Below are 26,164 nucleotides of genomic sequence, written 5' to 3' on the forward strand. Positions count from 1 at the left end.
TCACTCACTCACTCACTCACTCACTCACTCACACTCACTCACTCACTATCACTCACTCACTCACTCACTCACTCACACACTCACACACTCACACACTCACACACTCACACACTCACTCACTCACTCACTCAATCACTATCACTCACTCACTCACTCACTCACACACTCACTCACTCACTCACTCACTCAATCACTCACACACTCACTCACACACTCACTCACACACTCACACACACACTCACTCACACACTCACTGAACAATCACTATCACTCACTCACTCACACACACACTCACACACTCACACACTCACTCACTCACTCACACACTCACACACTCACACACTCACACACTCACTCACTCACAAACACGGACACTTGTGCACATCATGAGAGATGGGGAGAGGATGGAAAACGGAGACAGAATATAAGAATGGAGGGAAGGGGAGACAGACAGAGAAAGGGAAGAGAAAGTGACAGAGGGAAAGACAGGAGGGAGAGAGGGAAAGAGGGACAGAGACAGGATCTGAGTCAGCAATAAGAGCTGGCTGAAGCTAAGCTGGTCCTGTGCCTATACTGGAGGGACCAACAGAGCCTTCATTCTTCAGTACACACCTCCACTTCCTCTCTCCATTTTTATCACCATCGTTAAATTTTTCCGGCCTCTTTGTCCTATGTTCCCGATTGGCAACAAATGCTAAAAATCAGCACTACTCAAACTCACCATCCTGCGTGCTGCAGTGTCTGTAAAAATTGGCTGATTTCACTAATTTGCTCATTATTGACCCAAGGAGGTAAGATAATTAGTGAAATCAGGCGTGTATCGCAAGGTGGGTGTGAATACCAGCAGACACTGCGGCCGCAGGTCGAAGATATAAATAAACTGATATAAATGTATAAAGTAGTTGCCATGCAGTATGTGTTCAACAGGCCTTCCAAATAAGACAGAGAGAGAGAGAGAGAGAGGGATAGAGAGGGGGAGAGAGAGGGAGAGAGAGAGAGAGAGAGAGAGATGTATTATTGTTAATTATTATCCTTAAATTTTATTTTTAATTATTTTTTAATTATTTTTTTTTAAAATAATAATCATATTACTGTGTTATTTTCATCTGTTTTAACATGTTCCTTGCCATGCTTTGGCAATACAAATGCAAATTTTGTCATGCCAATAAAGCAATTTGAATTTGAATTTGAATTTGAGAGAGAGAGAGGGACAGTGAGGTCACAACCTCCTCCTCTAAGCAGCCAATCAGAGTGAAAAATGCTAGCGAGGGAATTCAAGCTCAGAGAGTCTGCCTTTGAGTTTGGCTCAAAACTTTCAAAACAAAACTTTAGCTTCAGTTCTAAATTCAGCGTTCCGTCCTCCTGGCACTACACTACGCTTTTGCATGTTTTACGGACTTGGTCATGGTGTGAATGGATATGCCCGGGTGAGATTAAACCGCCTGGCTCCTCTCCTACAACTCTACGGTCTGTTACCTCTCAACCCTTTGACATATCGTACATGTCCTGAGCTAGCAGCACTTACAGAACATAAATCACACTTTACATAGGGTCCCTTCACAAAGCCAGACATGCACGGGGTAATTCAGACCCTGTGCTGCTTACTGTCTCTGTGAGGAGTCAAACCTGCAACTTCTTTAGAGATAACACAGCAGTCCTCTCAAAAACCACAACAATCAGCATTTTCTTATGACGTTTGATAAGCAGAAATATATTTATTATTGAAACCATAAATATATAAATTATAGTCATTGTTATTCTATCCAAAGAAGGCCAGAAATAAACAAACAAAAAAAAAGGAAAAAGCTGTCAAAAAAAATAATACAAAATAAAAATAAAAAGTTAAAAAGCTTAGCGACTGTATGGTTGACCATAGCACTGGTCCCTGATAGGAGGGCAACCCCCCTTTCAGAAAAGTGTGAACGGCAACAGTATGGACAAGGCAAAAATGGAGAAAGTTCTCTTTCTAACTTTTAAAGTATAGCACCAATTACATCACTTTTACACTTCAACCAGCTGGGTCGTATCAACATTAAACAGCAGCAGGCATTGCTTTAGACAGCACAATCAGTGTCACAATAAAGACCCAGGAACAAATGCTGTGCCTCCTATCCAAGGCCTGTGATCAAACAGTTTTCACCAAAAACTGTGTGCAGCACCATTTTAAACATGCAGATACGCTCCCACCCTTGGGCTGAGCCAGGCGCGCTCTTGGTGGAGAGGTGCATTGTGGGAACCGAAAGGTTTACGTTTGTGCACCAGTCCCGCACCTGCTCGCTCGCCGTGAACGTGGAATTCGGGAACGCCCCTGGCCCACAATGTTACTGGACTTAACCCCTGCCTTATCAGCCACCTGTGTGTGTGTGTGTGTGTGTGTGTGTGAGAGACATCAAAGAGTGGTGGCTTACACAACACTCCTCAGACAGGCGAGGGCTGGGTTAAGGGGCTCTGTGTGTGTGTGTGCAGGTTTATATGTGTTACGTCCCAAAGTCCACCTGACCAACAACTGAGAGACAACTATGCATATAACATAACAAAGCTGCAATAAGTACTGAGTAAGGCGTGTGTGCATATACATGTGCGTACGTGTGTGTGTCTGTGTGTGTGTGTGTGCCTGTGTGTGTGTGTGCTTAATGTCAGTGTGCTTTTCAATGTGAAACCCTGCTGTACAATGAGTGTGTAAGCCGTGTGTTCACATATCAAGGCCATCTGTCCAGTGTGTTTGGGGGAGTATGAGCAGAGGCAGGGTAGTGTGTGTGTGTGTGCGTGTGTATATGTGTGTATGTGTGTATGTGTGTGTGTGTGTGTGTGTGTGTATATGTGTGTATGTGTGTGTGTGTATGTGTGTGTATATGTGTGTATGTGTGTGTGTGTATATGTGTGTATGTGTGTGTGTGTATGTGTGTGTGTATGTGTGTGTGTGTGTGTGTGTGTAGACTCCACTCCACTAATTCTCCATGGAGAGCCCCACTGCCTCTCAGACTGCATGAGCTGGACTTCCCTCACGGCTACAAGGACTGGATCTCCAGTTTGGCTTTCTTTCATTTTCCTTTCTTTCTTTCTTTCTTTAGATAAAATGCATTACACCACAACAAAAGATAAAAAAACATATACTTCCTGCTTGAATATAAGTAAGCATAATATATATATATATATCATCATTTGTTTTTACCAAAAATAAAGCATTTTCCTTTTCTGTCACACCCCTCGCCCCAATTCATCGTTACATATTACCAGCCGATATACTACATTTCAGATTGATTCAACACGCCGAAAAATAAGACAGCCAACAGCAAACTAGAAAACACTGAGATTTAAAAGTTGGCTGTTGAGTCGTGACCAGATGTCACCAACTCATACATTTACTTTCGAGGGGAGCATAATCCAAAAAAAAAAAAAGAAAAAAAAAAAATGTCATTCACGCATATAAATAGTTTATTAGTAGCAATTACTGGGGTAGAGAGGGCTTCCAATGCCCTTTAAGGATCTGTACAAACCGACGGACATACAATCAACCGATAACGAAAACAACAGCTTACAAAAAAAAAAGAAAAAAGGAGGATATAGGACTTTTTATCTATGAACAAAATAAAATAAGGCAAAAATAAAATAAACTCATCGTCCAAGCAAAAAAAGAAAAAATCCAGTTTGTTGTGTTCCGGGAGGACTCCGCGGAGGAAGACGGAGAGGGAGTGCGCCAAATGGCGTTCAACGGAAAAAAAAATAAACAAAAGGAGAATGCCTGAAGGTTGCGCTTCCGTTGCATGACAGAAGGTCCCGGAAAGTAGGCTTGGTAATCCAACCTAGTCTCTCTTTTTCCCTCCCTCTGTTCCTCTCTCTCCTTCTCTTGTGGACAGTCAGTAGTTGACGGTGACCCGTGTGGCCCCGGCCTTGGGCCCCGTCAGTCCCCGAACATCAGGAACCGTCCCTCTCCCGATCCTCCAAGAAGCCGGCTCTTCCAGCCCAAACCAGCCGCACCCAGAGTCCCTCTCTCTGAGGCGTCTCCCTCAGTCTCTTTTTCGGGGGGGGGGGGAAGGGGGCGTTACTCTTCTTCTGCAGTTTTTATTTCCCGTTTGTCCATACTTTAGCGTTCAGGGAGAGGCGATCGAGACGGGGGGTCTCCTCTGTCCTTCCTCTCAAACGTGCAGAGCACCGTCATCATCCTCATTGCCAAACCCCCCCCCCCTCCTCCTCATCGCCGTCATCAACGTTCGATTGATTGGGTCTGCTAAGCGTCGCAGACGAAGTCACGGGTAAGAAAGCACCTTTGGCATGTTTATTCACTTTACATTGTCTTTGATATTATGACTGTTCTTTTTAAGAGGCAACAGGAGGGGGGGGGGGCTCTTCGACCACACCCCCCCCTCCCCAGTGCAGAAGTCCCCAGTTCCAGCTCACCTCACGTCCGCTGTAAATAGAGGGGAGGGGGGATTAGAGATCTGCGCACACACTCACACTCACACATACACACACTCCGCTCACCCCACCAAAAAAAGAAGCATGCCCAGTATCTGTGATTAATACCTGATTTCAACCCTCCCCACATACACACACACACACACACACACACAAACGCACATTGTAACCCCCACAATGTTCTTGGGCTTCATTTGAACTGTAGTCCTCAGTTGTATAAAAAAAGAGAAAGTAATTAAGAGCCTGCAGCCCTTTAAATCAGTAAAGTGTGAATCAGTAACAGCCTCGCATAGGACACGGGGGGGGAGGGAATCAGTGGAAATGAAGAACAAGCCATGACTAAGCATCTCCTTTCATTCACCAGGGGACAGAGGAAGAGAGGAAGAGGAGAGAAAGAAGGTGGGCGAAGAAAAAGAAAACGGAGAGAAAAGACCAAAGAAATAGAAACATAGCGAGTGCTAGGGAAGGATGAGAGAGAGAAAGACAGAGAGAGGAGAGAGAGACAGAGAAAGAGACAGAGAGACAGAGAAAGAGACAGAGAGAGACAGAGAGAGAGAGAGAGAGAGAGACAGAGAGACAGAGAGAGAGACAGAGAGACAGACAGAGAGAGAGAGAGAGAGAGAGAGAGAGAGAGAGAGAGAAAGACAGAGAGAGGAGAGAGAGACAGAGAAAGAGACAGAGAGAGACAGAGAGAGAGAAAGACAGAGAGAGACAGAGACAGAGAGACAGACAGACAGACAGAGAGAGAGAGAGAGAGAGAGAGAGAGAGAGAGAGAGAGGGGAGACGGGGGAGAAAAAGAGAGGGGTGAGGTTGATTACAAATGAGCACCAGCAATCCTCACACTCCACAATGCAAGCATGCGCACGCAAACTTGCACAGTTCGGAAGCCTGATCAGGCATGCAGTCAAAAGGCTGCGATTTGTGCAATTTGAGCCCCGGGAACGCATCAATCCAGCGGGGCACGACCAGTGATTGGCGGTCTCGTCTTGCCCCCTCTCGCCCGATTGGCTGAAGAGGGAAACTGATTTACTGGCCGCCGTGCTAAAGTCCTACCTGCTCGCAGCCACAGGCCGGGTGGACTTTAAACACACGTTCAGTTTTATTACATCGCCAATAAATCCTTGGTGAACCTTGCCTTTATTTTGCGGGCTCGTTTTTTACCCGTAGCCCGACTGCGGCCTGCAAACACAAGTTGGAGGGAACGGGAGAAAGGGCGGGGTCAGCGGGAGGAAGCAGGGCTTTTTTAAAAAAAAACAAAGAGACAAAAGAACGATAGAAAGAAGAAAGCTTTCTCCCCGAGGCGGGGAAAGCATTGCAGTTTGAAATGACACACTATAAATACTTCAGATGTCTTATCAGATCCCATCACACCCTTATCTCCGCTTACTGAGGCCTTAGATCCAGGACCTGGATTAACCTGCCTTCAAGACAGGTCGCCTTCGGACACCCGGCAAACACACACAATACACTCCATTACACGTCATTTACACACACACTCACTCACTCACTCACTCACACATATACATGCACACATTCACACGCATACACACGCACGCACTCACTCGCTCAAACACTCTCTCTCACACACACACAAGCACACACACACGCACGCACTCACACGCACGCATTCACACACACACACACTCACTCACACACATACTCACACACATACACACGCTCACTTACACACACACTCTCACACACACACACACACACACTCACACAATACACTCCAATACAATTTACAGTCCTGCATTTACACTCAAACAGGACACATTCCACAAGTGTTACACACACGCACACACACACACACAAACACACATACACACAAATCTGAATTTACAGTCTCACATTCAAACTCAAACAGTACAGCTAATTTCTCACAGGCATACACATTCACTGAGTCTCAACCACACACACACACACACACACACATACACACACACAAGAACAAGCACACATACACGTACACACACACATACACACACACAAGAACAAGCACACATACACGTACACACACACAAACGTACACACACACGCACAGGCACAAGCACACACACACACACACACACACACACACACTTTCTATATTGTTATGATAGCAGGCATGCTGTGGGCGTGCCTGCTCTCCATTACAGAACATAATTGTACACCCAGGTCACCCAGTGCAGCCAAAACCACACAAGTCAGCAGGTGAGGGGTAAAAGTGTGTGTTTGTCCATGTGTGTGTATATGTTCATGTGTGAGCGTGTATCTGTGTTTGTGTATATGTATATTGTATGTCTGCGTGAGAGTCAGTGAAAGTGTGCGCATATCTGTGTGAGTCTAAGTATACACTCAGTGAGCATTTTATTAGGTATTTATTAGACTTCATTTTTAGACTTATTGGTTGTCTGCTGCTGTAGCCTATCCACTTAAGAGGTTTGACACGTTCAGAGATGCTCTTCTCCGTACCACTGTTGTAATGTGTGGTTATTTGTGCTACTGTCACCTTCTTGTCAGCTTTGACCAGTCTGGCCTTTCTCCACTGACCTCTCTCATTAACAATGAATTCTTGCCCGCAGAACTGCTGCTCACTGGATGTTTTTTGTTTTTCATACCATTCTCTGCCAACTCTAGAGACTGTTGTGCATGAAACCATGTCATGCTTTTATGCATTTAGTTGCTGCCACACGATGGCTGGTTAAATATTTGCATTAACAAGCTGGGGTACAGGTCTACCTAATAAAGTGCTGAGTAAGTGGAGTGTGTGTATGTATGTGAGTGTGTGTGTGTGTGTGTGTGTGTGTGTGTGTGTGTATGTGTGTGTATGTGTGTTTGTATGTGTGTGTGTGTGTGTGTGTGTGTATGTGTGTGTGTGTGTTTGTATGTGTGTGTGTGTGTGTGTGTGTGTGTAGGGCTCTTTACCTGTCTCTGCCTCTGAGTGCTCCACCAGGTGATGATGCGCCGTACACACACACTCCAGGTGGTCCTCCAACCGCACCAGCACCTCCTTCAGTTTGGGCCTCCTCCGCACGTACTCCACCTTGGCCACCTGCGGAGACGCAGAGCGCCGGTGAGAGCAGGGAAAACACCGGGTCTCCCGTCGGCGCGGCAACATGGAGGCGTCGAGCAGGGGCTGACGGACAGACGGGCGCTCAATCGCTCAAACGGAGGTTCGTGTTAGAGCCCAGCGCCTTCACCGGGCATTGTGTGTTGAGTTTTCTGACACGGCATTCCAGAGGGGCTGATGTATTTGCCTCGAGTACTTTATGCCCCCAATAAATCAGGTATGCAAACACCAGCGTGCCTAATCCTGGCCCGGCCTGCACCCAGACAGTGACACCGCAGCCTGGACCGAGGGGGGGGCCACAGTAACCACCGGAGGTCTGGCACGTTCAGGTGAGCATCTATACCCTATTACCTGTGCCCTGTGACCTGTACCCAGTGCCCATTCCCTATACCCTATTACCTGTGCCCTGTGACCTGTACCCAGTGCCCATTCCCTATACCCTATTACCTGTGCTCTGTAACCTGTACCCTGTCCCATTCCCTATACCCCATTCTGCACCCCCCTTAGGAGTGTGCCCCCCAATTTTGGGAACCACTTCCTTGCCACTGCTACCAAGCCAGGCCCTCCTCCATCACTCTGTCAGGCAGGCTAATCTGGACACAATGCTCTCCTCCCTCTGAGCAACACCAGAACGCTGAGCTTCAAAAACCCCAAAACAAGACAGAGAAAGAGACGGGGGGGGGGGGCGGGGGGGGGGAGACGGAGAGACAGAAGGGGAGAGAAATCGAGGGAGCAAGCGGACTGAGTGGGTCGACCGACGCCCAAGGGCACTTCCACAGGTGCCAGTCCTCAGCTCCAGGAAACCTGGAAGGAAAACGGCTCTGATTCTATTTAAAGATCAAACAAAATCACCCAGCAGCCCCAGCGAAATCAAATCAAGTCAGACCCCGCCTTCCCTTTTTCAGCTGAGACACACAGCAGCACAGAACGTGATGCAACCCGAGAGGAGTATTGCTACCCCCCCTCACCCCCCCCCCTTCCCCCCCCCCCCGCCCCCGCCCCGCCCCACCCCCACGGCGTTTCCAAACCCGCAGATTACACGCCCCGACTCCGCTAACAGCACAGCTCCCACAACTGAATGAGCACCTCAGTCTCTCCACAATCAGAGCAGCCGCCTCTCCCGTATCTATAATTAACCCCGCCGCCCTGTCTGTCCGCAGCCACGGCTAACGGCTCACTCCCGCTACGTCCAGCCCGAGCCGAGCACACTGCCCACAGTCTCCGCAGGGCTGGCTGAACAAGCCTCCCCAAATCCCCCAGAGCCCCTGCCAATCCTCCCAGAGCCCCCGGCGTTTCAGGGGGGGTTGCGAGGCGCCCCTAACCCCACAGATGTCTGATACTGAAATTCCACCAAGGTCAAGATCAGTCAATCAGACGAGGAGGGGGGGGGGGGGGGGGTTTGTGGGTGGGGTTGGGGGCTGGAGGGTGTTATCGGTGCTTGGCACCTGTCACAGCTAAGGGGGACTGGGGCAGGGGCCCCGAATGATTCACTAACACAAAGGGACAATAGCAATGGCGCCCCCTGTGGTCAGCCCCTGCAGTGCGGCGGGCACCTTTCCCCCGGCACAGAGGGGTTAAAGACACGCCCAGCGGGAGAGGGGCGATTCCTAGCCTCATCAAAGGGAGCGCTGCCTCTCTGTGTGTATGATAGAGTGTATGTGTGCGTGTGTGTGTGTGATAGTGTGTGTGTGTGTGTGTGTGTGTGTGTGTGTGTGTGTGTGTGTGTGTGTGATAGTGTGTGTGAGTGTGTGTGTGTGTGTTTGCTTGAACACATAACCCTCAGTCCAATCTGGAGCAGTGAGCTCTGCCCTCTTTGTCAACAATTAGCCCTGCCTAAACTTCCTGGCACTCTACCACTGAACATCTCTCTCTCTCTCTCTCTCTCTCTCTCTCACAATATCACATGCTTCACTGACATGACATATATTTCTATATATGTGTTGCCAAAGCTTTCGGAAAAAAACTAAAAACATTACAAACTACATAAACTACAATGCAATCTCTCGCTCTGTCATTTGTTTCTGGAGATTCACTCAGGCCCTAGTCCTGAAGCCTGGGGTCCTCAGGCTTGTCAGAGACACAGATTTCCTAAATCACCTCAGACATGCAAGAATGCTTTGTTGTGGACAGGGGCAGTGGGGTTGGGGGGGTCAGTGAAAGGTCACAGTCCCTTTTTCAGCCTGTGTCCCTGTGTGACACGTTTGCACAATTATTTTTTTTTAAAGCCAACTCAATCTTCCTTCAGTTTAGCCACTTAGCCCTTCCTTCCACACGCACACACACACACACACACACACACACAACCACACACACATAACCACACGTGTGCACACACACCCACACCTGTGCGCGCACACACACACACACACACACACACACACACAACGGTACACATACATAAATACACATAAACACACGTGCACACATACAGACATGTACCACCCACCCACACTCACACATATACACACAGTATAAATCATTATCCTCTCGCGGGTCCTGAGAAAGAGTCCGGGAGCAGTTCTGAAACGACATCCGATCCGTTTTGGGGAGCACAGGGTTACCCTGATGCGATGGGAACAAGGGACAGGGGCGACCCGCCCCCAATCCCCCCCCCCCCCCACACCAGGTCCACACTGTGCTCTGTGAAGCCCATTGTCAGGGGGTGGGGTTAATTGGGAGTTCCCCCTGAAGAGTGGCGGTCCGGGGCGAGGGAAAGTTACCGCGCGACACCGTCCAAGCAAAACAGGCAGAGGATGCCGCACGGGCAATTAGCTGTGAGAAAAGCAGAGAAAAGGGAAATTCGCAATTCGTCTCTCAGCGGCTAAATTAAGCAGCCGAGGAGCCCGACAGAGAATACGCGGCCTGTGTGCTCCCGCGGTCCCGGGGGAAGGATGGGGGGGGGTGAGGGTGGCCAGCAGCCGGTTATTAAAGCGAAGGGTGCTCGTGGAAAAGTACAGAGTCATGGGTGAAGGGTGAAGGGGGGGGGGGGGGTTTGTCGGTGGAGTTTGAAAAGTCGTCCTCTTTGAAAATGAAGGACAAGGGCCAAACAAATCCAGACCTCTCTGGACTCCCGAGCGGCGAGCGGGAGACAAGAGGAGCATTTATCACACTGGACGGGCCTGGAATTCCACAGAATTCCGCGGAACAGATCCGATCTCTCCCAGAACCCTGGATGCGTCCTCGTTCCTCTGGACCTGGCCCCCCGACCTCGGGCTTCCTCCCAGCGCGCTTTCTTCTTCTTTTTCTTCTTCTTCTTCCTCTGCTCCTCCATCTTTCTTCTTCTCAAGAAGCTCGCTCATCAAATATCGAGTTTCAAAGCGCCCGAATCTCGCCCCGCCACCCCTCGCCCCTCGCCCCCGACCCCTTCCCGAGCCGGGAGGAGAGGACGCTCAGCGGCACTCTGTGCGAGCCTGTTCTCATTTAGCGTCGCTCGTACAGTATGGGGAGTGTGGTGCGGCGGGGGGGGGGGGCATTTTACATCACTGGAGATGTGTCAAAGAAAAATGAAAGCCAAAGAGGCAGAGAGGGAGAAACTTCCTAATTACAGGCTGGGGGCTGAGCGATGGTACAACGCGTGCGGAGAGAAACCGGGAAACAGGGGGAAAAAAAGGGAGAAAGAAAGAGAGAGCAAGCGAGGTGCTACTCTTTGTCATTAGAGGCAGTTAAAAGGACAGGTAAGAACAGGGCTCACTTTCTAAAGAGCCGGGGCTTCAGCCTGCCGGTGTGGGGTAATTACGGCCTTGGCTGTCGGGCTGGCTGGATGCCGTTTTGGCACGCGGTGGGCAACTCCCGGCCGACTGCGCCAGCACAACGGGCAAGAGCAGTTTACACGCCGAAACAGGGCGAGGCGGCTGGTGGGAGAGGGGGTGCCATGGGGTCCTCAAGTCCTCACGCTCACGGGCTCTGCTTTGGGGAGTGACCTGAGGGGTGCGTGGGGGACCAGGGTCTGGGCGTAAAGGAGCCAGGGGCCACAGCTGGGCAGCTGTGGGGACGCTGCCTGTCTCCCTCTGTGTGTGTGTGTGTGTGTGTGTGTGTGTGGGCTCAGAGCAGTGGTCTCTTCTCATGCTCTGCTTTCATCCAGTCATACACAGTTCAAGCCCCTTGAGGTTGGCCAAGTTTTCATCTCTTTCTCTTGTATGTAGGAAGATAATGACAGATATGAGTTTATGCTGCTCTCTTCAGTGTTCTTCCACTGGAAAAATGAAGCAGTCCTACACAGGACACAAATGCACACACACACACACACACACACTCACACACACACACACACACACACACACACACACACACACACACACACACTCTCACACGCACTCTGACCATGGAGAGCTGGGGCAGGAATTTGACAGAGGGAAGGAGGACAGTGATAGAGGGAGAGAGGGAGCATGAGAGATAATGACTACGAACGTGATTCTGTGAAAGAGAGAAAGAATGGTAATTGAACAGACAGAAGAAGAGATGGATGAATTTTGAGGTGGATAACATCATGGAAGAAAAGAAAGGTGGTTTTGGATCTACAGATCAACTGTCAGACAAGAGGATGCAACTGAAAATGACATTATTCAATACTAAAATATGGTCTTGTTCCAGCATTCAAATTTACTTTTAAATCCTGCCATCTTCAAGCTCAAACTTCACACAAAAGCATCGTCCAGCTCAAAGCTCTCCCTAGAAAACTCGTCCCGGATAAAACTCACAAGGAAGTACCGTCATCTCAAAACTCACCCTAAAATACAGACATCTTCCAGATGAAAAATCATATTAACTCCTGCCAACTTCCAGCTTGAATCCCACGCGAAAATAGAGGCAACATCCAGCTGGAAACTTGGCATTGCAATGCATCAGCAAATAGAAATAAGAGAGTCGGAAGGAGGAATGTATACAGACAGAAAGGAAGAAAGAGGGATAGAGATAGGCAATGGAAAAAAGGGAAAGCTAGAGATAAAGGAGAGAAGAAAAGTATACCATAAGGATTTTTTGGGAACAACGGTTATCTCTTCACGCTTTAAACATTTCTGTCGTTTTTTCATTCTGCAGCGTCTACATCTCTTTCTCCATGCTCACCACTCCCTCAAAGCAATTTTTGCAATCTTTGTTTTGCTCGTTTATCAATTTATCAGCAAGTGCTCTCGAAAAAGCAGAGTGCGCTTGAGGTTTTGAAAGTACCTCCAAAAGCTATTCCCGGGCTTTGTGGCCCACACCCAGAGATTTGGTTCCCTTTGAGGGCTGCTTATCAGAATAATGGACCCAAGGACTGGAGACCCAAAGTAAGATCTGACCTCAGATCAGAATACAGGTCCCCGGAGTGATCCTATTTGAAGTTTCCGCTTTTTTTCTCTCGACTCTTTTGGTTTATTACATCTCCGTTCAACGGCCCTGGCTTGTAAATATGCAGTTTTTTCTTTTTCTTTCTGGCTTGTTGGATTGTAAACAAGAAAGACAAATAAATGAATAAAGCGCAATGGGACGGATCTGAAGCGGCAGGGAGCCGGAAAGAGACGCATGAAAACGCGATATTACGTGTTTATTACGAGTTTATCATCCTCTCCAAACTCAAGAGAAGCAGCTCAGCGTGACAGACGGCATCTTCAGGCTTTTAATAAACCGTCCGCCCCGCCTCCGTCCCACCCGACCTCCAAAAAAAGCACACCGAACCCCCATTCACCGCAGTGTTTTTTAAAAACTCTGGCAACAGACAACATTCCTCACTCACAATATCATGCACATCCATGGACCGCTGCGACCGTCAGGGCTGACCTTTTCAGGAATAGAGCGTCCCCTGCCCCCCCAAACCTGTTCCCAAAAACTGCTTAGTCATCCTCCTGGTGACCAATGAGGGAGGGGTTGTGGGGTGACCTCATAAGACAGGGCATTCCTGGCCACATCCACCAGTCCCACCCCAGACAGGCTCTTGTTCAATGGCGCAATGAGCCCTCTTATGACGCTTGGGGGGGGTGGGGGGGCAGAGAGCTCCCATTGGCTGCTGTGGGACGGTCCTCTCTCGCTCCCAGGTGACAGGGGGAGGGGGGGGGGGTGACTCAGCTGGTGACGGCATGGCGGGGCGACTCAGGTCCGGGGGTCCCTTCTAATACTCCTAAAACGGGCGCCCACAATGGGGCGCCTGTCCGCCCCGCTCATCTCTGCCCCCACGGCGATTCCCACTACCCCGAGACAAAGGCAGAAACGGGCTGGTCCTCACAGAGGAGGATGACTGTGCATCCGCTCACCCCCCTGATCACACCCCACGGGGAGCCGCCATGTCAGAGACAGGGGACGGGGACTGGGATAGGGGGTGAGGATAGAGACAGGACACAGGGCCAGGGGACTGGGATAGGGGGTGAGGATAGAGACAGGACACAGGGCCAGGGGACTGGGATAGGGGGTGAGGATAGAGACAGGACACAGGGCCAGGGGACTGGGATAGGGGGTGAGGATAGAGACAGGACACAGGGCCAGGACACAGGGATAGGGAGCGAGAATAGGGGCAGGGGACAGGGCGAGAGGACAGGGATAGGGGGTGAAGATAGAGACAGGACACAGGGATAGGGGGTGAAGATAGAGACAGGACACAGGGATAGGGGGTGAGGATAGAGACAGGACACAGGGCCAGGACACAGGGATAGGGGGTAATGATAGAGACAGGGCCAGGGAACAATAGGATAGGGACAGAGGACAGGGAATAATCCACATTATTCCCACAAGCACAGCTGTGGCGCCTATCAGGAACCAGCATCTCCAAAGCAGCGCCTCGTGCCATGAGGCTGGGGGGGGTTTGCATGACAGCAGACAGCAAGCATCTCACTGGCCCGTGACAAATCAGATCAGGATAAGAGTACAACACACACAGATACCACACACACACACACACAAAACCAAAGCCTGTCTTTCTATCTGTCTTTAACCTGCATCGAAGCGCTATCTCAAGCCTGTGCTGGGGGTATGGTAATCTGGGTACAGTGTCCTTGTCCTTGTAGACTCTGGTCTCTGAGCTATGACATAAGCCGGTGCTATGACAAAGCACAAGCAAACCACTTTTTCTGCTACTCAATCCCCCACGCAAACTCCCAACCATGCTTAACCCTTTAAAGTGTGAGATCACAGATATTCAATGTTTCAACATTCAGTGTATGTGTGTGTGCATACAGTATATGAGTGTGGGTATGCGTGTGTGTACATGTGTACATGTGTGTATGAACAGATGTATATGTATGAGCTTGTGTGTGCATGTTTGTGCATATATGAGTGTGTATGAGTGTGTGTATCAGTGTTTGTGTATATATGAGTGTGTGTGTGCTTGTTGGTGCTCACCATGAAGGTGTTGTGGTGTCTGGTGTGTGTTTATGTGTGTGAGTGTGTGTGTGTGTGTATGAGCGTGAGCGTGGGTGTGTGCTGTTACCTTCACAGTGCGGTGGTGTTTGCGGGCGGGGTGTGTGCTGTTACCTTCACGGTGCGGTGGTGTTTGCGGGCGGGGTGTGTGCTGTTACCTTCACGGTGCGGTGGTGTTTGCGGGCCGGGTGTGTGCTGTTACCTTCACGGTGCGGTGGTGTTTGCGGGCTGGGTGTGTGCTGTTACCTTCACGGTGCGGTGGTGTTTGCGGGCTGGGTGTGTGCTGTTACCTTCACGGTGCGGTGGTGTGTGTGGGCCGGGTGTGTGCTGTTACCTTCACGGTGCGGTGGTGTTTGCGGGACGGGTGGCAGCGCATGTTGCTGGTGTTGCAGCAGCCCGTGCAGCGCTTCACCTCCACGCACGGCGGCCAGATCAGGAAGTTGGCGGAGGTGGGATCCACCTGGCTGCGCGGGATCTCGTAGATCACCGTCCGCGTCTTACAGACGGCGGGGACCGCTTCCTCTGTGGGGGAGGGGTTAGCAGCAGCGGATCAATACAGCCATCCAATCAGCAACGGGCATCAGGCGCACACTTATTTAGGGACTAAATAATGTCAGTTATGTACTTATGTACACGTTACACAGTAGAACCTCATACAGGGAGAAGCAGCAACTGAAAAAGGGTAAGAAAAGAAAGTAAAGGGAGAAATCCAGTATGTATGAGGGAAGGAATGAGGACGGTGTGAGGAGCGTCAGAGAAAAAGAGAGAGAAAGAGATATAGGAAGCCAGCAGGAGAGAGAGACAGAGATTGTGAGCAAGACAGCGAGAGAGTGAGATAGAGCAAGAGAGACATAGAAAGACAGCAAGAGAGAGAGGGGGAGAGAAAGAGAGAGGGAGAGACAGACAGAGGAAGAGTGCGTGAGCCCTGCCTAATTTCGCACCTACACTCCACTGGCTGGCAGTGTGTGCTGTGGGCCGGGCCGTGGCCCAGGACGGGGGGTTACTCACGGGGTCAGAGGGGCCTGAAGAACAGCCCAAATGTACAGAGCAGCCACAGGGCAGGTGAGGGAGCGCAGACAGCTAACAACCCCCCCCCAACTCCCCCCCACTCCTGGAGCTGCACATGTCCACACACAGCCTCTTTGTGCAGAGAGGGAACCTCTCCAACGCTACACGCTAACATACACACACACACACACGCGCATACGTGCTGGGACCAGACTCCCCTTTTAACCCTTTAAAGGCGTGAGGTCACAAATGGATCGTTCCAATGTTCTTCCGAATTTAAGAACCATAAACACAGGCAGAGGGTGAGTCTACATGTCAGTGAGCCTTATGAAGGGATTTACAATGGTAGCAATGTTTTAACAGAGAAATCTTTCCTGTTGTACCCTTAACTGAACATTATAATGCTGATGTGGCGATTACTTCTGGTGAATGAAAGCAATGGAGAAGTTTTTTTTTTTTTTTTTACATTCCAAGAAATCCCACTCATCAAAGGGTTATAAAAAGGGCACATGCAGTCATATGGGTGTAGCAGGTCTAGGTCCAGCCGTCTGGAGGAGAATGACCCACATGGCGTTATGGGTGTGGTTGAGTGTGACTAACACAGGCAATCGCATTCTTTCATGTAAAGGTATTCTGTACAGAACTGTAATGAACTGAGCAGTTCCCAATTTAAAAATGGGGAAAGAAGTCAAAATAAAATATAAAAATAGCCCAAATAGCCCAGATATTTTAAAAGCGGTTAAAATTTCAACGGCGATATCTCAACATCCCAACAGATTAAGTCGTCCAGCCGAAACGGTTCAGCGCCTTCGGTCTCTGCGAGGCCTTTTTGCCAAACCTGTGGCTTGTGTTTTACAGTGACTCTGCCCCCAGCCAGACAGGCGAGCTCATGCCTGCCGTGGCGAACAGGCGAGCGGGTCAGAAAGGTGAGTCTAGACCCAGCAGGTATACGTGTTCCCGCGGCGGCGCTGGGCCCTCCCAAACCCCGTGTTCCTCGCTCCGCCGCGGCGGGGCGGGGCGGGGCCGGCCCCCGCGCTGGAACGCGGCGAGCCCGGACTCGAGCGCCGAATATCTGGAATTCCCTCGCTCCGGGACACGCTTCTCCTCTCCCGTCACTGAGGGGAAACGCCGAGCCCACGGCTCCGTGCTGCTGCTGCTGCTTACAGTGCGGCCACGACTCCGTGCTGCTGCTGCTGCTGCTTACAGCGCGGCCACGACTCCGCACTGCTGCTGCTGCTTACGGCGCGGCCGACGGTACAGTCCCGCCTCGCCTCCGTTCCCGTCTCTTTCGCAGCCGATCGGAAAGCACGGAGACGGACATCCCACCTTCCCGTTGGCCCCGGCTACCCCCCCCCCAAACGAACCCAGCCGAGCAAACGAGCCCTCGAATAAATGGGCCGAGTCAAATCTCAACCTCTGAAGGAAGTCATACACTCAATCAATAACAGGCTCAATCAATAACAGGCTCAATCAATAACAGGCTTCAGACGAGGTGTGTGGTAAAATCAGAAATCGTGTGTATCGCCAAACACTCAATCAATAACAGGCTTCAGACGAGGTGTGCGCTACAGTTTGCAGGTGACCAGCTCTCAGGCTGTATCCGAAATCCACCCGCCCAGCTGGGGGGGTTAAAACCGCCCTCCCCACGGCACTTTCTACACCGCAGTCCTATCTTGATATATAACCCTCTCTGCTGCGCCCCTGTCTGAACAGATAAAACACACACTCTTCTCAAATACATATATAAATAAAAGGCTTCCGATAAAAGACATATGATGAAATGATAAAGGAAGGGAGGATGAAGGGAGGATGAAGGCTGAAGGGAGGATGAATGAAGGCAGAGCGGAGTGAGGAAGAGGCAGGGGGTCCCTGCGGAGCTGGGGCTCACCGATGCTCCTCTTCCTGCGGCTGTGGATCTGGGCGCTCTTCAGGTCTGAGTAGCTGGAGGAGTAGTCCTTGTGGTACTTGGGCTTGGGCTCCTCCAGGACCTCATTGTCGGCACCTCATCAAAACAAAAGCACGAGCTGCGTTACTTTCCCTCTCTGCCTCCCGCTCATTCACGCGCACACACACGCACATACACACACTCACACACACACACACTCACGCACACACACACACACGCACACACGCACGCACACGCGCACACGCACACACGCACACACACACAGACACACACACACACACAGACACACACACACACTCACGCACACACAAACACACACACACTCATGCACACACACACACACACTCACGCACACACACACACATGCACACACACACACGCGCACACACACACACACACACACACAGACACACACACAGACACACACGCACACACAAACACACGCACACACATGCACGCTCACGCACGCACACACACCCAGATGCACACAAACACACGCGCGTGCGCGCGCGCGCACTCACTCACGCACACACACACACACACACACAAAGCAGGAACCTCCCAGGACACACTCCTCATGAGTCCCGATGAACGTCAGTAGAGGGACAGAGCTACACGGGACACTCCAGTCTTTTCTCATCCTCGGGTTAACAAGCCGGTGTGAGCGCCAACAGCACACCCCCAGAGGGCTAACGTTCAAAAACCCGCTGAGCCCTTATTGCCATAAAACAGCGAGAGAAATCCCAATTAAATATGAATCTAAAGGCTTTAGATGATGACTGTCAGATGAATGCCAGCACTCTCAGATCCTCCGGTGACCGGCGAAGTGGAAAATTTGGCCGCGGTCCCTGAGAAGCTGACACGGGCGCTGCCGGGTTGGCGAGAGGGTTTATAAGACGTGGGATCATAACCAGAGGGTTTGGCGCTGATTGCCTGCTCATTTCACCGGGCCGGAGGCGCGGGCCCCGCTTTCCGTTTCCAGAGCCGAGACCTCGCCGACGGCGCGCTTCCCCCGATTACAGGGATTTAACGGCACCCTCTCTCACACCCCGCACAGGAAAAACACGGTCGGTCCCTCGCGTGTACGAGGGTTCGCATCCCGACCCCCCCCCCCGAACCCGAACCGCGACGTTTGCCGCGCCCCCCGAGATGGAGAGAGAGGTGAGCCAGCGCCCTGACCCCTGACCCCTGACCACCCCGCTGTCGCGGCGACCCTGCCTAACAGGCGAACGCCAGTCCTGTTCCCCAGTTGAATAATACATGGCTTTCTCCACAATCCTTCATCCGGGGCCAGACCTGTAACGTCCCAGGGAGTCTCACAGGGGGCTTATCTCCGACAGGAGCCGGTACCTGGCAAACCCCTTTTCATTGCGCCAGCTTTCGTTTCCGTTCCGCGCTGACGGGACCAAAGGTGCCGCAGCAGCAGAGCGATGTGTCGGCCGAAGAATGCTTTTTATGAATGGGGTGTGCACCCAGGTCACTGCAAACACCCGGGACGTTTGCACGGAGGGCGTGTCCACCAGGAACCGGCCGGGAACAATTCTCCTCCCCCCCCCCCCCCCCCCAACATCCACCTACACCTACACCTCCCCTACTCGCCAAAACACACACCCGCGAACTCCACACGCCATCGCTCGCTGCCGCCATAGCGACCTAGAGCTCTGCGCAGACCAGCCAGCGGGGCCGTCGCACAAACGGCGGGTGGGGTCAGATCCTTGGTGAGGCGGGACGGACGGCCGTGAAAGGATCCGCTGGACCTTCTCCTCACGACCCCGAGCCCCTTCTCCTCCACCCCGAGCCCCTTCTCCTCCACCCTGAGCCCCTTCTCCTCCACCCTGAGCCCCTTCTCCTCCACCCCGAGCCCCTTCTCCTCCACCCTGAGCCCCTTCTCCTCCACCCCGAGCCCCTTCTCCTCCACCCTGAGCCCCTTCTCCTCCACCCTGAGCCCCTTCTCCTCCACCCTGGGCCCCTTCTCCTCCACCCCGAGCCCCTTCTCCTCCACCCTGGGCCCCTTCTCCTCCACCCCGAGCCCCTTCTCCTCCCCCGCGCGCCTCTCCCCCCAGAGCTTTGTTTCGGGGTGCACGGCACGGTTCTGGGCCCGTCTGGCTTCCTACGCAAATATGGCCGCCCCGCTGTCTGCCCGTCAGTCGGGGAGCTGTGACCCCGCGCAGTCACCTCCTGGGTGGTATCTCCCCCCCAGAGCTCAGAAGCACCGGCTTCACTGACAACAGGGGGAGGCGTCCGTCAAACTGGCACACGCACATATACATATACACACACACACACTCAGAAACACACACATATACATATGCACACACAGAAACACACACACACACATAGACATACACAGAAACACACACACAAATACATACGCACACACAGAAACACACACACATACATATGCACACACAGAAACACACACACAAATACATATGCACACACACATGCACACTCAGAAAAACACACAGAGAACACATACACGCAGTCAGATTCACACAACATGCACGCACACACGCATACATACGCACACACGCATACACACGCACGCGCATACACACGCATACATACGCACACACGCATACATACGCACACACGCACACACGCACACACACGCATACACACGCACACACATGCATACACACGCATACACACACACACACGCACACACACGCACACACGCACACGCAGACCACACACGCATACACACGCATACACGCATACACACGCACACACACGCACACACGCATACACACGCATACATACGCACACACACGCATACACACGCACACACACGCACACGCAGACCACACGCGCGGGATCAGGTCGCTCACACGCACGCGTTTGACAGCCGCAGGACTTTGATAAGGTAACACTTTCTCACAGCGTGGGTCACTGGCAGAGGACATAGCTTCCTCCTTCCTCCAAAAACTGCCCCCCCCCCCCCCCCCCCACCCTCCCACACACACACACATGCCCCTCACCGGCCAACCGAACCCCCCGCTCCAGCGTCACGCCTGTGACCGCTCAGAGACAGGACATGTCAGTGCACAGACGGGGCTGCAGGAGCAAATAAAAGAGTCCTTCACGGACTGCCTTCTTTCCTCCTCCTCGCCCCCCCAAAAATAACAAAAGAACCTTTTCTGTGTTTTCTTTTCTGCAGGAAGAGAGAGAGAGAGAGAGAGAGAGAGAGGAGAGAGCAGGGTGGCACACCGAGAGAGGAAGAGGGGGGAAGAGGCACAATGGGGCTCGTCCAGGCACAGGTGACGGAGGGGAAGCGACAGGCCTCGGGACAGGCGGAGAAAGGCTCCGCTTCCCGCAATGAATCATGGGAGCTGTGAAGCGTGGGCGTGACCCCCTTCATTAGCCGGGAGTCTTTAACCCCCCCCCCCCCCCACCTCCCTCCCTTTCTGTCCTCTCTGAACGCCGTGCCACTCCCACGCCGAGCGGACAGGATTAAATCCGCCGCACAAAAGGGGGAAATTCGCCCCGGTGCCGGACTAATTGCTCCGTACAGCGACAATGGGGCTTACGGCCGAAACGAACGCGGACGGGTCGCTGGCCCGCCCACTACAAGGGGTGTGAGGGGTGGGGTGAGTTTGGGGGGGGAATGGGACACGTGAACCAGCGAACCAGCGAAAGCGGTCGACCGGCGGCCATGTTGGGTTTCCGCTAAGCGCGCGGCTACACTGCAGACTCGGCGATGTCCGTCCGGTTCCCCCCGTTAGGAGACGGCCAGGGCGTTCCGTACCCCCGCAGGCCCCGTAGGCGCACCCTGGAACCCTCCCCGCCCAGCGGAGCACACGCCAACGCTTACGTAACGGCCCCCGGGACGCCGGCGGAACTGAAGTCAGGAGGTCTCAGCCGTCGCCTCGGAGCCCCCCGTTCCGCAAGGGCGAGCCCTAGATACAGCGCGCGGTGCCCCGACAAGCCCCCCCCACCCCCCCCCCCCCGGCCCCCTCAACAAAAAGAACGGGGGCCCCGTCGTCACAGGGTGAGGTCAGAACACGCGGAGGAGGGAGGAGAAAAGCCGTCTCACCCCACAGCCGTGTCTGACGTGGCACAACGCAGAGATTCCAGCGCGATTCAGAGATACAGGGTCCCGGGGGGGGGGGCGGGGGGGCGGGGGGCTTCACCCTCCTGTTATCCGCAACACAGGCCCTGAATATACAGCCTCGCAGTCAAAGGATTTCTTTCTGTTGTTTAATGGCTTGGAACTGGCATGAATGTCTGGCCAGAAGATTTATGCCCTGGAAACAATAATCAGGGTACTACAGTTACCCCAGAAAACATCCCAGCAGTCACAGAGTGGCATTTTAATCTGATTATAAACACCTCTTCGCATGCCAGGCCACTTCAGCAGAAAACAGGGCTTGGTTTGTGCCCCCCTCCCCTCTGTACTGCAAAACAGAAACAATAACTTCCCTCAGAAGAGGAGTGACACAGCATACCAGCCACACAGCTTAGCCTGGCTGAGAACTACACACAAGGACAAAGGGACAATTTGAAGAAAAACCCCAGCTATTGTTGTATTAATATTAATGTCGGTTCTATTATTAGGACTGTTACTAATTAAATCACTCATTGGTCAATTAATGTAATTACTTATAATGATAACAAGACTGTTATCGTAATTATTATAATTGATTTCATTATAATTATTATTAACGTGACATTTGCGATATATATCTATGTCTTGATTATTGCCGGAACCCGTGTGTGATATATGGCGAATGCCTGTGTAAATACAGGGTAATGTTCAGGCGAACAACTTATGTCGATGCAGTCTGTAACATAATCTATCTTTAGGAGAGACAGAAATCACCTTTGACATGAACTATGCTCATGAGTCAAGACTGCAGAGAGCCACCCAGCGAATTTTGTTCTCAGTTTACGGCAAGTTATACAGTTCCACCTATGCAATAAAATGAGATTACCAATGTGACAACTGCTAAAGAAAATCCACGCAAGTACATGCCTACATGAATACCCATACATGTCGCGTGTGCATACTAGTCTCCTCCTCTGTCTTCAGTCAGTTTCCTTTTACGCCAAGGTACACTTGGGCTATTATTCCCTCAAGCCGAAAAGCAATTGCCGTTCCAGAAGATATTCTAGGGCCATAACACATGCACTAAATTGACAGAATCTTAAGGGTTCGGTTCATTTGCTTTTGTTTATGGAACGTTTTCCTTTTTTAAAAAAACCGCAATGCAGCCATTGATCCGGCTCAAAACCCGCCAAATGCTGCTATCTGTCACCGACGGAGGGCACGGAGCCCGTACGTGAGGCGCCGGGAGCAGCAGGACAAATCCATTTATTTCTTAGCAACAGCTGGTGAAGCATGTCAATCGGGCCAACCGCTTTAAGTGAGAGCGCACGCAAAGTGCCAAAAGCGCTGCGTAGCTCCCATCGGGAAACGGTGACAACAACAAAAAGAATCCCTCGCTAATGTTTCAATTGCCAGGCTATGCATGGTTAATCTTGTCTGCCCCCCATCCCCCATCCCCCATAACTTCAAGATCGACCTATATCAGCCATTGCGTTTGCACGACCTTCCTGCGTGTTGTTTTCCATAATCTTTGTATCCCGTTTCGCCTACAGTTTTATGACGCCTCCCTCCCTTAACTTATAAACGCACAGGTGAGCACATCATGGTATCGCTGAGCAGGAGAGATTTAGTCCCGAGCGAAGTTCGTTCATGGGAAATAAAATCAAGAAGCAGAATTTACCTACGGAGTCTATCTCCAGCAGCCGCTGGAGGTCGCTGATGCTGTGGATTTCGCTGTGAGAAATCCTCTCGATCAGCTCCTGTGGCAGTTGAAGTTCCTGCGGATAAGAACAAAGCAAAAATAAACACAAGCACAAAGTAGTTAGATATCAGTAATATAACCACGTATTCTATTGTGTGCAGTCCGAAGTGGGCTACTCATCTCCAAAGTGCGCTGCCACAGCGTAACAAATCCTGAGTTTAAAAATGTAACGGCCTGACGAAACAGAGTGGCAGCCATCCCCATCGAACTTGCACTTGTTGCAGAGACCCCATTGCTTCAATGGAGGGTGGAAAACGCACGCGCGCGAAAGAGAAACACCGCGCGTTCCCAATCAGACCCCAAATAGAACTCAAGTAACATTCTCGGTGTACAAAGACAACTGGGCACATGTTGTTGTTTTTTATTCTATTTGATGGTCTCGCAAGACCATTTGCATGTATCGCACAAATGGCTATAAATATTTGAAAGTACATATTAAAAACTGTAGTAAACAATGATTCTATGCATCCTTGTTCATTTTGCTTCAACTCATTATTTAAAGAGTGTGTCCTCAAGTGCTGCCCGTTAAGTAGCTGTTACCGATATCTGGATGTTATTGCAATCATATATAGCCTCGAGGCCACAGGCTTATGTCATAATAAACCCAATACCATAGTTAAATATATCCCGTATATAAATATATTTCAACGTTCCAGGTGCGGAATAAATCCTGCTTTGTGCACATTATTAGACGATGGTTCTGCACTTCATAGGCATAAGGCAATACATGATTGCCATGACTTAGTGTGTTTGGTAACTGCGTGTCACCCTGTTGGCTTCCGCGCTGTGAAATTCCCTCTCTCCCTAGGTGAAATTCATGCACTTGGAAGACGATCCAGAGCACTGGGTTCTCTCTCTCTCTCTCTCTCTCACTCTCACTCAAACACACACACACACACACGCACGCACACGCACGCACATACACATTCCCTGCCCACAGCGGCAACGTGTGACACGAGAACTGCAAAGCACAATTTGCCTAAAAAAAAATACTTTTTTTTTTTTTGCAGAGTTGCGAAATGCCTACATGCTTTTTACCTCAGTGGCGGCGTGCAGCAGGTACAAGGCGCAGGTGAAATAATAAAGTGTGGTTCTCATCTCCCTTTAATTTCGATTTTCCCCAGAAGTAGATAAACGTATTCTGTAGGAGCCTCAAAGTTGCTCCTGGCCACGGGGAACTCAGTACCATCCCTCGATGAGAGTAACGTGTAAGCAGATTTCTCAGCGGTCCTCCTCCTCCCTCCACGCCGTGTAAACCGCAATTATATGATATCAGTAGTTTTTGTTTTTTTTTACTGCCTCGATGTTTAATTCAGGGTTTATTCACATTTGCACTTGTACGCTCCGCTGCCCCCGGCCCCTGTTCCTTTGATTGCAGATGAACAGCCGATAGATCAGCATGGTCCTTCAGATCAGCGAAGCGGTGTTGAGAAAAATCCGAGTTGAAAATGACATTGCAGCGGCACGCGCAAAATAATAATAAGAATGTTTTAATGATATGGGCAATGTTTGGAAAGAACGCTTATTCACGAGTTCGCAGAATGAAAATAAGACACTGGTGATTTCGAAGACCTATACCGAAACTTGGATAAATTATAGCCTGCATTCAAGGTGATCCCGCGATCTGTGCAACTGTTTAAAAAAATATTATCTTCAAAACAAAAATGCGACGCTCAGTAATTATACAATCCGCAGTTGACGCCCCAGAAGCCAACGAAGAAATAGTTATAAAAAAAGTTTTTTAGTGTCTTCCTATCCGTGTACTTGTAGAAGGAACATATCCCGGCAGATCCTACGGAGTCTTGAACTCAGAAGTGAATGAAAGCTAAAGTGCTTCTGAGCCGCACAATATAGCTGGTTGAGCCGCGTCCCCGATGCGCCTCCCCTCGCATCGAGTCACCATGGGATCTGGTTGGTTGGCCACTGACTGTAGAGTGTACCCCCCTTAGCAGTTAGCAGGAAAACAGTTTGAAGGTTCCGCGCGGGAGTGTGGAATAATAATAATAATAATAATAATAATAATAATAATTATTATTATTATTATTATTATTATTATTATTATTATTACTGCCAAATAGTATTATCATTCGTGTTCCTCTGGTTGCAATAAAGGGATATAGTGCTGCAGTCTATATAATTAGTCTATATATTTTCCGATTTTTTTAGTTTTTTATGTCTTCAGGAACAGCAGTCCAAGGGCATTGGTCTTTATTCTGTCAGCTAGGTTATCGCGCATGTCTTGATATATCGTGTTTGCAATTTACGTGTGGAAAGAAGTGGCACGATACCACTAGTGAATGAACTTGAACACAGGGTGAGTGGTAGATTTACCACTCACCCTGATGGATGAACCCGGCCAAACCACTGGTCGCTATTTAATAAAATAGTGTGAAAACATACTCATACACCATTACAGTACCAGCCAAGCACCTAATAAGACTTAAAAACTAAACTACGGATGTGTTAACAACAGCAACCATTAACAAAAACAGCAGTCATAATAGCTGCGATACCGGGCGATAACACCTCGAATATTTATCCTTGACTTCCTTTTTTTTCACCACTGGGGAAAGAAAATATTTGACTGTGTCAACGAAAGTAATCGCCGAGAGGATATATACGGGGCCCGCTGAAACACGCTCAGA

At 50.6% G+C, this 26,164-nt stretch overlaps 1 protein-coding gene across 1 annotated transcript; it reads right to left on the bottom strand.

Annotated features, from left to right (window-relative positions):
* Positions 1 to 1,682: 1,682 nt before the first annotated feature.
* Positions 1,683 to 25,321, bottom strand: LOC133114725 (platelet-derived growth factor subunit A-like). Its single transcript, XM_061224309.1, has 6 exons — positions 24,558 to 25,321; positions 23,439 to 23,535; positions 17,692 to 17,805; positions 15,130 to 15,317; positions 7,325 to 7,451; positions 1,683 to 4,408 (listed from the first exon to the last, which is right to left on the bottom strand). Exons 1-6 carry the CDS (start codon positions 24,615 to 24,617, stop codon positions 4,395 to 4,397), a joined length of 600 nt encoding a protein of 199 aa, XP_061080293.1. The 5' UTR covers positions 24,618 to 25,321; the 3' UTR covers positions 1,683 to 4,394.
* Positions 25,322 to 26,164: the final 843 nt, after the last annotated feature.

This window comes from Conger conger, chromosome 16 (assembly GCF_963514075.1).
Source record: "Conger conger chromosome 16, fConCon1.1, whole genome shotgun sequence".
NCBI classification, from domain to species: Eukaryota; Metazoa; Chordata; class Actinopteri; order Anguilliformes; family Congridae; genus Conger; species Conger conger.